The 12,913-nt window shown below is 39.9% G+C and overlaps 1 protein-coding gene across 2 annotated transcripts in view; it reads left to right on the forward strand.

Annotated features, from left to right (window-relative positions):
• Positions 1-12,913, forward strand: part of exoc4 (exocyst complex component 4) — a 142,254-nt gene that overhangs the window by 56,202 nt on the left and 73,139 nt on the right. For both annotated transcript variants that reach the window (XM_046872785.1, XM_046872786.1), the window contains exon 10: positions 3,008-3,104. In XM_046872785.1, coding sequence (XP_046728741.1) covers positions 3,008-3,104 — 97 coding nt within the window. The remainder of the gene's footprint in view (positions 1-3,007; positions 3,105-12,913) is intronic.

A 12,913-nucleotide genomic window follows, 5' to 3' on the forward strand; every position in this document is an offset into this window, starting at 1 on the left:
AGTTCCACACGTTTCTCTCTCTCTCTCTCTCTCTCTCTCTCTCTGTGTGTGTGCTTTTATATAAAAATTAATGCTGATGTGATTTTGTGGATTGCAGTCTCTGTGCTTGTGTTTGTCACTGCATACAATAACCTGATGATACAGTTGGGATTGTGCACAGAGTTTCGTCTACTGTAGGTATCAAGTTTCAGTGCAGGCCAAAATGACTTGTGTGTTTATTTTGATTATAAAAAAAAGACATTTATGGCATTTGGCAGATGCACTTACCCAGAGACACTTTAACAATGATCTCATTTATGCAACTGAGCAGTTAAGGCTCAAGGGCCACACTCAAGGGCCCAGGAGCATTATCTTAGCGGCGCCGAGACTTGAACTCACGACCCTTTCGATCGACATCTCAACCACGGAGCTGCCACTTCCCACATTTAATATGCAAAGCATCATATAATTGCCGTAAATTATGCAGCTGGAATTTTAATGGAATACCGTAGTAACCACTGAGCCTGGAATTTCAGAGCTCGATTTTCCAGAATAACTACCGATTTAAATAACTAATATACATCATTACTGTGAAATAAACACGAACACCATAGCAACATAGCAACCATAGCAATAATAACCAGCTACTAGTTGACTGTTGACCACTTAGCACAGCATCACAACAGTCGAGCAAGTCTCAGAGTTACACCCTGCAATACCATAGCGACCACCTTGAAACGCACAACTAGCTGAAATGCCATAACAACCAGCTCCTAGCTTAACAGTAACCGCATGCCTACCATGTAGCTACACCCTGGAACACCAGAAGGAATTGGATACAATAACAGAGCAACCACCTGGATCACCATAGCAACCCTGTTGTAACATTACAACAACCGGCTACTAACTCACTTGGGACCACTTAGCAACACCTCGAGCTCCCTAGCAACCAGAGTATTTGTTAAGCAACATTTTGGATAACGTAGCAATCACAGTAACCAGGTAACAACACCCTAGCAACCGGTTACAGTGAAAACCAGCTCCTATGTGAGTAGAACCTGCACCATCTTGATTACCGCATGGACCAGTAAAGAAACCAGCTGGGATCCGCTATCAAGCCTTACAATTTACACTAAACCATTCTGTGTGTGTGTGTGTGTGTGTGTGTGTGTGTGTGTGTGTGTGTGTGTGTGTGTGTGTGTGTGTGGTCCCCACAGTGTTGTGAATATCACTGAGACAGTGTGAGAGAAGAGACGACAGGGTGTTATTTATAACCAGTGAGCCACTGGTCCCATCATTGGGGATTTTATTATTATTATTTATGAATTTATTTTTTATTGACGTCGTATACGATCCCCTCTGAGTCAGTGATATTGATCACGTGGATGAGTGAAGGTAATAAGCACCGCAGCTCGACTGGTTTCTCCAAACTCGCTGTCTAGATGAGTGACTTACACAGCCATGATTTTCTTATTAACCCTCCTAATGTGGCATGTGCACATGGTCACTATATAAATTAGGGGCGTAACGGTACACTAAATTCACAGTTCGGTACATACCACAGCTTACGAGTCACGATTCGGTTCAATTTGTTTTTGTTTTTTTTATTTGTTTTTTTTTATACAGACTTTATTTGTAAACATCAACATTTTGACTTTTTAAAAACAATTTTAAGTAAATTCCTGCTTGGTTTGAAAAAAATTAATTAAATTAAAAATAATATATTTAAAATATTAATTAATATAAATGTATATTTTAAATATAAAAAATATAAATTAATATAAATTATATTAATTAATATTAATTAATATTTAAAATATTAAATAAATATTAATTAATATAATTAATATTTGTAATATTATTATATATTTTTAGTGAAATTTTCAGTTACGTTACGGGTCTACATGTTGCGCATTTTTAAAAAATGTAAATTATTTATTTAATTAATTTACATTTTAAAAAAAAATATTGTATACAGTATTTCGATTATTTTGATTTGTTTTGGTATATTTTATTGTTTATTTAATAGTATTAATAGCTGGTACATTATAAGGAGATATGCGCAGTCAATAACGAGCACAGTAACAACTTACGAACGAATTCATCCTACGAACGGTCGTTTGGAACGTAACTCATTCCTAAGGTGGGGAACGTGTGTGTGTGTGTGTGTGTGTGTGTGTGTGTGTATATATGTGTGTGTCTATATATATATATATATATATATATATATATATATATATATATAAATGTAATCAGATTTATGCAATACACTTTTATTTTTATCATTTATCAACACGTGACTTCCTGTCTTTGCCAGAGTCTAGCGATATTAATATGTACTTAATTTAATCCATAAATGAAAGAAAAATTGCATTGATTCGAATTCTTTTCAGAGATTTTATTTTTGCAAGTGCGAGGCAGAGACCAAACAAAGTTGTGATCCGCCACTTAACATGTTCATGGGTGATTTTATCGATGTTCCCGTACTGAAAGTCCTGCACAGAAACGTACCGGACAGTGAACGAGTTGAAGAAAGTTCTCTGGAGTCCAAATATGACATTTTTTGGCTCTAACAAAAGATCTTCTATAAGACGAAGAAGAAGGAGAGAAGATGTTATGAGACTGTCTCACCCCTACACTCAAACATGCTTAATGTTTTGGGGTTGTTTTGGAGCAGGGAAGTTTGGAGACTTAATCCGGGTGAATGGAATCAACATGGCAACCATTCCAAATTTCAACACAGTGCGATTCCGTCTAGACTAGCCGAAGCCGGTGCTCTGTGAATGTTTGAGAGCAAACAGTCATCTGGTGTGTCCTCTATCGTTGGACGACCTGCCCAGTCACAGCACCTGAATCCTACTGAACTGCTCTGGGATGAAGTAGATTGTAAAACAATCTCTTCATAGAAACAAAAGGAACATGCCTGAAGATGTTTTTTATTAGATCACGTGCAGCTTGTCATTCGTTAATCTTTTTTTTTTAATATACATCTTTATCACTCTAACCAATTTCTTCTGTTCATGTTCAGGGGGAGCTGATGATAACCTGATTGAAGGAGGAGAAACCAAGTTCCTGTGTAAGCCTGGAGCCAGGAACATCACTGTCATCTTCCAGCCTTTGCTCAGGTAGGATTTTTATTTTTTTTAAACACACACACACACCCCAACACACACCCCATCACACACACCAACACACACACCAGAACACACACCAACACACACACACATTATTTACCCTTTCAGTATTTTTCCCCTCTCCCTGGTTGTGATGGTGTTACCAGGCAGCAGCTTTGATTTTTGCTTTCCTCTGACGGCGTCAGTTGAAGGAGTTTATTCCCTCCTTCCCTCCACATTCAATTTTACATTCAATTTTCCAATCTGCCCCAACATCTGATCTGCCCTCACTAATGCCCTCTCATGTTACCGGGGCATTACGGAGACGTAACCAAACCGCGGTCAGCCGGGCCGGAACGTGACTGCACTGCCCAGTAGTCAGAAGGCCGGCAATTAGATTTGAACTGTGCTCCATTTATGTATTTCCTTATGTGGGCATTGACACCGTCTGTCGGGAATCCCTGTGTTTTACAGGCTTTGTTACAATGAGCTGAGGTTAGGAAAAAAAATACAAACAAACAAACACAGTGGTTTGTTCTGACTTGTTCAGCCAAGTTTTTTTCTGAGGATCTTTGAAATTGGAAATGAAGGTTGATGATTGTAGACAAAAAAAACTAACAGAAACCTGCCTTCTACATAAGACCTCAAAAGTTCCACTACACTGATGATAACAATTATTTGGAAAAACAAGCACTAATGGCCCCAGCAACTAGGAGATTGGATCAGAAAGTGCCTGGTCCCCTTAATCACTACTGGCATGTTTACATTGTTTGTGTTTTATTTATTTATTTATTATAAAATATATGTATTCAAAATTTTCTTTATTTTGTATTGTAATAACATGTGCCTGTGGCATGTTCAATTCAAATTCAGATTTCAATAGTCCCAGTCCACATTTAGTCTCATTTACTGTTATAATGACCTCCACTCTTCTGGGAAGATGTTCTCACTAGAAGTTATGGAGATTTGTGCACAAGGATGTGAGTGAAGTCAGGTAGTGATGTTGGTGAGGAGGCTCAGTGTAGCTCAGTGGGTAAAATGTTGAACTTCTGATCAGAGTGTCAAGCACCATCAATTTGCTCCTCTTGGGCCCTTGAGCAAGGCCCTTAACCCCCAATTGCTCAGTTGTTTAACTGAAATAACTAAGTTTCTCTGGATAAGGGCACCTACCAAAGGGGAAGATAGTAGCTCAGTAGTTATGGCACTTTATTGTATTAGTTGATCACTACTGGGCCCTTGAGCAAGGCCCTCAACTGCTTAGTTGGAAGTCGGCCTGGATAAAAGCATGTGCCAAATTTCGTAGCAGGCCACTCAAAATCTTCCACTCCAACCCATGTATCTTCAATGAGTTGGCCCTAGTTCCTAGTTTAAGTGAAGGGAAAATGATTAATGCTACTGCACCCTATAGAGCTGTGAACCTCCAATTTTGTTTTACGTTCAAGTTGCATCTTGTGTCGAGTTTTAGTTTGGGTACAGAATAAAGAAGTTTGATTGATCCTTGTTTCCGCTCATAAATATAGATTTCCGTACAGAAACGCTTTGTCGTCTCCGTCAGGAAAAATCTCCGCATGCTAGAACAAATAGACCAATGTCTGGAAATAGTCTTAAACTAAACCCTGTTTAAGAGAGGATTGGGGAATGATACAACAAACAACCCACAGGAGAAGTTGTGTATCTTTTTAATGCTTAGTGATTTGTCTGGTCTGGGCTTGTACATGCTCAGTGATTTAGCAGCTTGGACCAGAGGGAGTTCATCCAGCCTGCTCAGTTCCAGTGCAGAGTGTCGATGCATGTCTCCGTTAAGTTTTGATGGATAACTGGTCGTTTTACATCTATGATAGAAGGAGTGAAATATTCAGGGTTTGTGCTGTTGATGGAAAATAGTCGATCACTGGGTGTTGAGTTCCTGAGACCTAAACCAGGATATCAGCAAGTGTTGTTTTTTTTTTTGTAGTATTTAAAAATTCACTTTTTTCCCCATTTATAGCTACACTTAGTGTGTACCAGTTTTATTTGCATTATAGGAGCTGTAAATATTCCTTCTCCCACCAGACTTTCTGGAATGTTAATAAGAAACACACCTGGTGATATTACTGACAAAAAAATGAAGTAAAACTTTGTCCTGGAGGCTTTTACCTGTTACTAATCACTGACACTGGAGACACCTTACTTAGAGATTCCTTACTGACAGAAACCTGCAGTCGGAACGTTTCTTTCCTAAAGACCTTCTTAGTTACTAATCAATGAAACTGGAGACTCCTAACTTACAGATTCCGTACTTACAAAAACATGAAGTAGAAACTTTACTTGGGACTAATCACTGAAACTGGAGACTCCTTACTTAGAGATTCCTTACTGACAAAAACTCAAACTGTAAACTTCTCTCTCCTGAAAGCTTTACTTCTAACTAATCACTGACACTGGCGACTCCTTACTTGGAGATTCCTTACAAAACCCCAAAGTATAAACCCTGACAGAAACCCGAAGTTTAAACCTCTCTCTCCTGAAAGCTTTACTTGTTACGAATCACTGAAACTGGAGATTCCTTACTAAAATCTGTTCGTTCATTCATGTCTGTGTTACATCGATTATTAGAATGAGCAGATCTAGAAAATGAATGAACACAGCTTTCGACCAATCAGAAGCAAGATTTTTACAACACTGCAATACCAGTCGCATTAACGGACGTCCAATGAGTCTGAATTATTCACCTTCCATCTTCATTGTGTAGCTGCTTCACCTTCAGCATGTCCTTAATAAAGACCTCAATTATTTCTCCCTGAGAACTAAGAGCTCAGGTCTCTCTGGGTTCCTCAGCTGGACTATTATTATTATTATTATTAACATTTTTTTTTTGGCGTATCTCTCAGGATTTCACTTGTTTATGTACAATCGATCCAATTCCGCATTTATTTGAATCGATGCTTTGCTTCAAGCATCGACGTTTCCGGCGTTTGCTACATCAGCGAAACACGGGCTGTATGTTGAAATCCATAGCTCGCCGTCGAGAGACGATTCGCGCTTGAAGTTCTGGGAGTCGAGGAAAGCGCCGGAGATCACCGACGAGGACGAAGCCCACATCGCGTGTTGGCCGGAAAAGGATTCGCCGAAGCTCAAAGCTTCGCAGGGAATCGATACTCCCTCCGGGCAACTTCACACACTCGTCTGAAGTTCACACGCTAATACATCGGCTCTTCCCCCGGTATCTTCAGTGCATTGGGAAGTCCAAAAACACTTATCGGAGTATCGGATCTCTTCGTGCAGATCGATCGTGTTTTGTGTGTGTGTGTGTGTGTGTGTGTGTGTGTGTGTGTGTGTGTTTGGGTTTTAGGTGTCATTTTTATGGCAGATATTTTGTTTGCGTGCTGGAGTAAAAAGGCAAAAATGAGCTGCCAGGATATTGATCAGAAGGCAGTGATACTCCGGTTCCATCCCTAGAGAGTGTGTGTGTGTGTGTGTGTGTGTGTGTGTGTGTGTGTGTGTGTGTGAGTGTGAGTGTGAGATTGTGTGTGTGTGTGTGTGTGTGTGTGTGTGTGTGTTAGTTCTGTCAAAAAAAATATAGGCATGCATGATAATCAAACAAGGCATTGCAAAACAAAAAAGATTGCCCCACACACACACACACACACACACACACACACACACACACACACACTCCTGCTGTAGTGAGAGCATCGAGGGGAAGCCGAGCAGAGCAGGTAGGAGGTAAGTTTGTTTGACTTGTGTGGGGCCTCCTGCTGACATTTGAGTGGTATTTAAAGCCTCTTGCCCTGACTGAGGTTGGCATTTTAAAAAGGAGGGGGACCGTGTGGCTCACCCGTAATCTTTCTCCACACTCTCGTATTCGTGATCAACGGTGATTACGACCGGCACCGACGTAGCACCGGCATGATTGCAGCTCCAAAAGAAAATGTTCCCTGGGTTCAGGATACTCCTGGCCATTTTCGGTTGGGGGGGGTCGAAGTAGAGAAATACAGTCGGCGAGGTGAACAGATCAGGAGGTATTTATCCTCCATAAAGGCAGGAGGTGGCTCAAGACCAAGGCGCACCTTGCTGTGATGTGACTATCAGGAAGCACAGCAGAACATCCGCATCTACAGAACATCTGCTCCAGACAGTGGGAGCTCAGCTAGCCTACATGTCTGGTGTAATAACACAGAAATTTCTCTCTACGGGACAGTCGGTTTATATTACCAAAGCCTAGATATACACAATGTATAAAAAAACCACACAAAAACAATGTCCCAGCAGATATTATTGGGGCCAAGCACTTTCTTTCACTTTATTATCTCCTCATCTCAGAGAGTTGGCTGAGAGTTAGATTGTAGGTTATGAACAAAACATCTCGCATCCAAAAAACAACGTTAAACGGGTTTTGTTTGGACATGGACAAATGATAAAACAAAATCTGTTACCACCGGACCGAAAGAAAAACTTTCACTCAACAATCTGCTGGTTTCGTGCTGCGAGACCACTGAAGTGTTGTTAAGGAATTACGCTACTACACGTTCCACCAAGCAGAGAAGGATTAAGGATTCTTGGATAAAAGGACGTAATATACAGAATTTTAATGCGATCGGATACAGAGATTTTCTGCGTTGGCTGTGTGAATGTCCTTTATTTTTTAGTTTGATTTAAATAATCACAATTCTATAATAAAATAAAAGATTTTGTGTGAACCATTTAGACCAGAGGGCCCAAGCATTTCTCCTATAAAGGGCCTTAAGGGTACTGGTGAATGTTGCATTATTCCAAACTGTATTACATTCAATTTAAAGTTGCCATGACGGTCTGATTTATGATTTTATAATATTTTTAAATGAATAGATAGAAAACATGACTATGTGCTGCATAACTAATGCTGTTTTATGTTCAAACTTTTCGAGTCTAGGACAATCAGAACATTGCATTTATAGTACAATAGAATTCAGAGAGTCTGTAAGCAATACAGCCATATGCGTGTAATAACAGTAAGCTTTAATGAAAGACAGAAAGCTGGTCCTTCTATTTTAAAACTTTTATCCAAACTGGGCTGCAGCTGACTTACTGTCAGAATATTATGTAGATGAGAGTCAGTTAGTTTGCTTTTTGGTTTGTACTCGTTTTTCAGACTGAAAGCGTATATATACCTCACAGATGGCATTTTTTTTTTCCCTGCTGGGAATCTCCCTTTTTGCCCGCCTTATTCACATAGATGGCTTGGAAGGCCAAATCAAAGGTCACCACAGGCCAACACTGGGCCTTAATTTGACCAGGTTTGTGTTGCCAGGTCTCACAAAATTTCACTTAACATCAATCCCCACCATAAAAAAAAAAAAAATATATATATATATATATATATATATTTTTTTTTTTTTTTTATGGTGGGGATTGAAGTTAAGTGAAATTTTGTGAGACCTGGCAACACAAACCTGGTCAAATTAAGGATCATGCAGATGCACTGGGACACATCATTAGTGTTGTATCCTGGGGTAATTTCAGCATCAAACACCCTCGTCCAGGAGACCCAGTCGGGGTTGATCAGACCCCAGTCAGTGTCCTGATTGCCCACGGTTCTGCCCACTTAATCCAAAGCCACCTAGTTTCTTCTTTTTTATTAATCCAAATACAGCTGGCTTTCAACACACACACACACACACACACACACACACACACACACACACACACACACACTATAAGGACAAAAGTATTGGGTCACCTAAACTTTCCTGCTATATATGGTTCTTCCCCAAACTGTTACCACAAATCTGGAGGCCCTCAATTTATACAGGACGTCTTTTAGATGCGCTTTAATACAATGTTTTCACTTGAACTTGGAAACCCAAACCTGTTCCAGCATGGTGATGCCCCTGTGCACAATACGTGGTTAATTCCTGCTATACGTGGTTCTTTTCCAAACTGTAACCACAAATCCAGAGGCGCTCAATTGTCTTTAGATGTGCTTTAATAGAATTTGCCATTTATTTGTACTTGGAAACCCAAACCTGTTCCAGCATGGTGATGCCCCTGTGCACAAAGTGAGCTCCTTGAAGATCTGGTTTACATGATTTGGAGAGGAAGATCTTGCTGCTATAGAGCTCTGATCTCATCCCTACTGAACACCTTTGGGATGAATGTGAACGCTGACTGCACCCCAGGTCTCCTCACCTACATCAGTACCTGCCTTTAATAACACCCTTGTGGCTGATAAACACAAATATCCATAAGCACACAACAAAGTCTAGTAGAACATCTTCCCAGAAGAGTGAGGGAATTAGAAGAGCAAATTGAGACTTAATTGAGACTAAAGCGACACTAAAAATCTCATACTGTACTTATTACCAGGTGTCCGCAAACTTTTGAAATATTCCTCATCCCTTCCAATCAGCAGTAAGCTCCCCTGATTGGAGGCATGCGGAGAATTTGTTTAGCACCCTGCGATGGTCCATCTGAGGCTGTTTATCAGAGAGCAATAATCTGTAATAACAGCTCAATCACACACACACACACACATGTGTACACAGAATCGCTCTAAACTCGATATTCCTTCTTCTGCATTCTCCATCTGCCACCGTCTTTTCTCCGCTTTCTTCCAGCTCTCTTATTTCCCCCGGTGTTGACTGGGATTAGACTGAGCCACTGAGCCAGTGTGTGTTATATTTGTTTGGTGGGGCTCAGTGTTGTACAAACGCCTCCGGTGTTAACCTGCGAGTTTGGAAGGAGAAACGTCAAGTCGAAAGAGCTGAAACTTTTTCTGGAGACAGAAAAAAAAAGTACAGAATGAACTTTGTGTGTGTTGATTCTCAGTGATTAGAAAATCATCGGTTGGTTGGCCAGATACGAAGTCTGAAGTCTTGATTTTTCCATCCATATGTGGTTCTTCCCCAAACTGTTACCACTAGGAGCCCCAAACCTGTTCCAGCATGATGATGCCCACTGTGCACAAAGCCAGCTCTATGAAGATACACTTTAAATGGGTTGGAGAGAAAGAGCTCCAATAGAGATCTGACCCTCAACCTTATTGCACACCTTTGGGATGAATTGAAAGTTTTTATAACAGAAAAATGGGATGTTCAAAAAGCACATACCGATCTGGTAGGTGTCCAGATAAAATCTGATCATATTTATAGTGCTCGTTCACTGCTGTGATAGAGAAAATATATAAACATTCTAATCAAGATTTAATAGTGATTATATGGACCCACTCATCAAATCTGATTTATTATTAGGAACACCTCTGCTCATTACTACACTTATCCAATCAGCCAATCATTTGTCAGAATCGAGATGAGTTACGGTATAATCACGCAGCTGCGGTATATTTTATTTAATTGATATCTCGGGGTGAGTATTTCAGGAAGCGCACGGAATCTTGATGATATAATCTTTCTAGGGTTTTTACACGGAACAGTACATCAGGGAAGTACAGTCGGATTGGTTTGAGTTCAAAAGAATGCTTTAGTAACTCAAATAACCTCATCCATGTTCGTCTACGGTGTGCAGAAAAACTTCTCTGAACTGCTCCATTGGTTGAACCGTAGGCTGGATGGAGTACGACCATAGATTCTACTCCTTTCAGCTGAAAATAGAAATACAAGGTTTGGGAAGGGGATTACTGGAGGGAAGGGGGGCTTAATTGATTAATTAATTTAATAAAAGAAATACGCTTTGGTTTACTGGAGCTCCAGCTCTCATCGATACGTGCCAATCGTCCTTTACAAAAAATACAAAATAAAAAAATCTTTTATTAGTGTGTACAGGCTTAAGACTTTTCAAAATTCGTTCTATCGAGCAGCACGATTAATCAAATATAAATTTGCAGGTGATTCGGTTCCCCTGCAATTAATCAATCCCAAGAGGCGGCAATTAATGAATTTTTAATGTAGCGTTCTCCCTGCCGCACGCGTTCCGGGGTCTAAAAATAGCTCGCTAATAGCTAAGCGAGCGTACGATGATGAATCACGGGAGTTTCTGTTTGTAATTGCAATCAGTGTCACTTTACGATTTTAGCTATTATCACTGGTGTCAGGATCCCGTGTCTAACACGCCGTACGCCAGATTTACACACGTACCGTTAGACACTTAGATATCAGGCTACATTTTAGATATTTATTCATTTAGCCGTACGCCGATTTTACATTATTTATGTTTTGCTCTGTAGTTTTGTGTAGTCACGCTAAATTCTTCTCATCCCCGCTTTTAAAAAATATTCTTCCTCTCGTCTGCCGGCCCGTCGTATTCGCACAACGCTACAAAAGGGTTCGCTTATAGAGAAAAAGTGCCACATCAGCAACTCGCCTTCATGTCCCGCTAACTTTCACAAATCTAATAATACTGCCTATGTAGGCGATATTGTATTTTAGATTGGATGAGCGGGGGAGGGGCGAGCGAAGCATTTTTAAAGGTGATTTCTTTCTTTCTTTCTTTCTTTCTTTCTTTCTTTCTTTCTTTCTTTCTTTCTTTCTTTCTTTCTTTCTTTCTTTCTTTCTTCCTTCATAAATGATGTCTTCTTACCTTTTACTTCATCTTTCATTTTCTCTTCTTTTAGTTTTTTTCCTTTCTTCTTTCATTTCTTTCTTCCCTCATTGTTTAAAGGAACACAACTTCTCTTCCTTTCATTTTGTCCTTTAATTTCTTTTTTCCCCTCTCTTTAGGTTTTTTTCTATTTCTTCCTTCCCCTTCCTTCCTTTGTCTTTCTTTCTCATTGTTTGAAGGAACAAGTATTTTTTCTTTTTTATTAACTTTTCCTTCCTTTTTGTTCCTTTCATTACATTACTTTTTTCTTTCTTTCTTTCTTTCTTTCTTTCTTTCTTTCTTTCTTTCTTTCTTTCTTTCTTTCTTTCTTTCTTTCTCCTTGTTTGAAGGAACACGTTTTTCCCCTTAGCGTTTCCTTCCTTTATTTTTTTGTTCCTTTTATTCCTTCCTTTGCTCTTTTCTTTAGTTTTTCTCCTTCCCTTTTTCCTTCCTTCCTTCTGCTTTTCTGTTCCTACTTTTTTCACTCTATTCTTTCACTCAGTTGGTAAAGAGTTTTCACATCCCTGGGTTTCACTTTAAACACATTCTTCCTCTCACACACACTGCACATATGACCGTATCTTCACTGATGTGAGGAACATCAACAAAACGTCTTTATAGTTCTGAGCGGCTGAAGTACAGCAGCGTGTCAGTAATGAGGAGTCTGAAAGAACTCAGAAATGAGAGAGAGAGAGAGAGAGAGAGAGAGAGAGAGAGAGAAACAGAGGAAAACCCGAACAATGATTAGAGAAATGAACTGATGACCGCTTCCAGCTAAAGATAGAAGATGCTCCTTCACAGCTGACTCCTCTGCCCTCCACCTCTCTCTCTCTCTCTCTCTCTCTCTCTCTCTCTCTCTCTCCTCTCTCTCTGGTTTGAGACCCCCACAGGCCCACATCATCTGTCAAGCCTGATGCACACTGTCTTACACACACACACACGCCCGGTTTAGGAGGAAAGCGAGTGGCACCGGTGGATACGCTTCCAGTCAGCTCATAAATCTTTATATCTGTGTTATTAAAAATTAAAACAGGACAGTGCCCCTTTTAACACAATCATGGTCAATGCACAGGCTCCTGATACATTAAACATGGTCTTTGTTTCTCCCCATTCAGCTTCTACGGCTAAGAGATTTCTCAGAGCTTCCTGAATTCCAAGTTTAAATGATCATAATCCACACAGATGGCCTTTGGAGCTGCTCACGTGATGATACAGTAGCTCTACTCTTCTACTTAATTAATATACTTATATTTAATAGTAATGCAGTGATCCTTCACATGCACAAAAAAAACTATTACTGGTTATTACATTTACATTACCTGCTATAG

This window comes from Silurus meridionalis, chromosome 18 (assembly GCF_014805685.1).
Source record: "Silurus meridionalis isolate SWU-2019-XX chromosome 18, ASM1480568v1, whole genome shotgun sequence".
Classification (NCBI taxonomy): Eukaryota; Metazoa; Chordata; class Actinopteri; order Siluriformes; family Siluridae; genus Silurus; species Silurus meridionalis.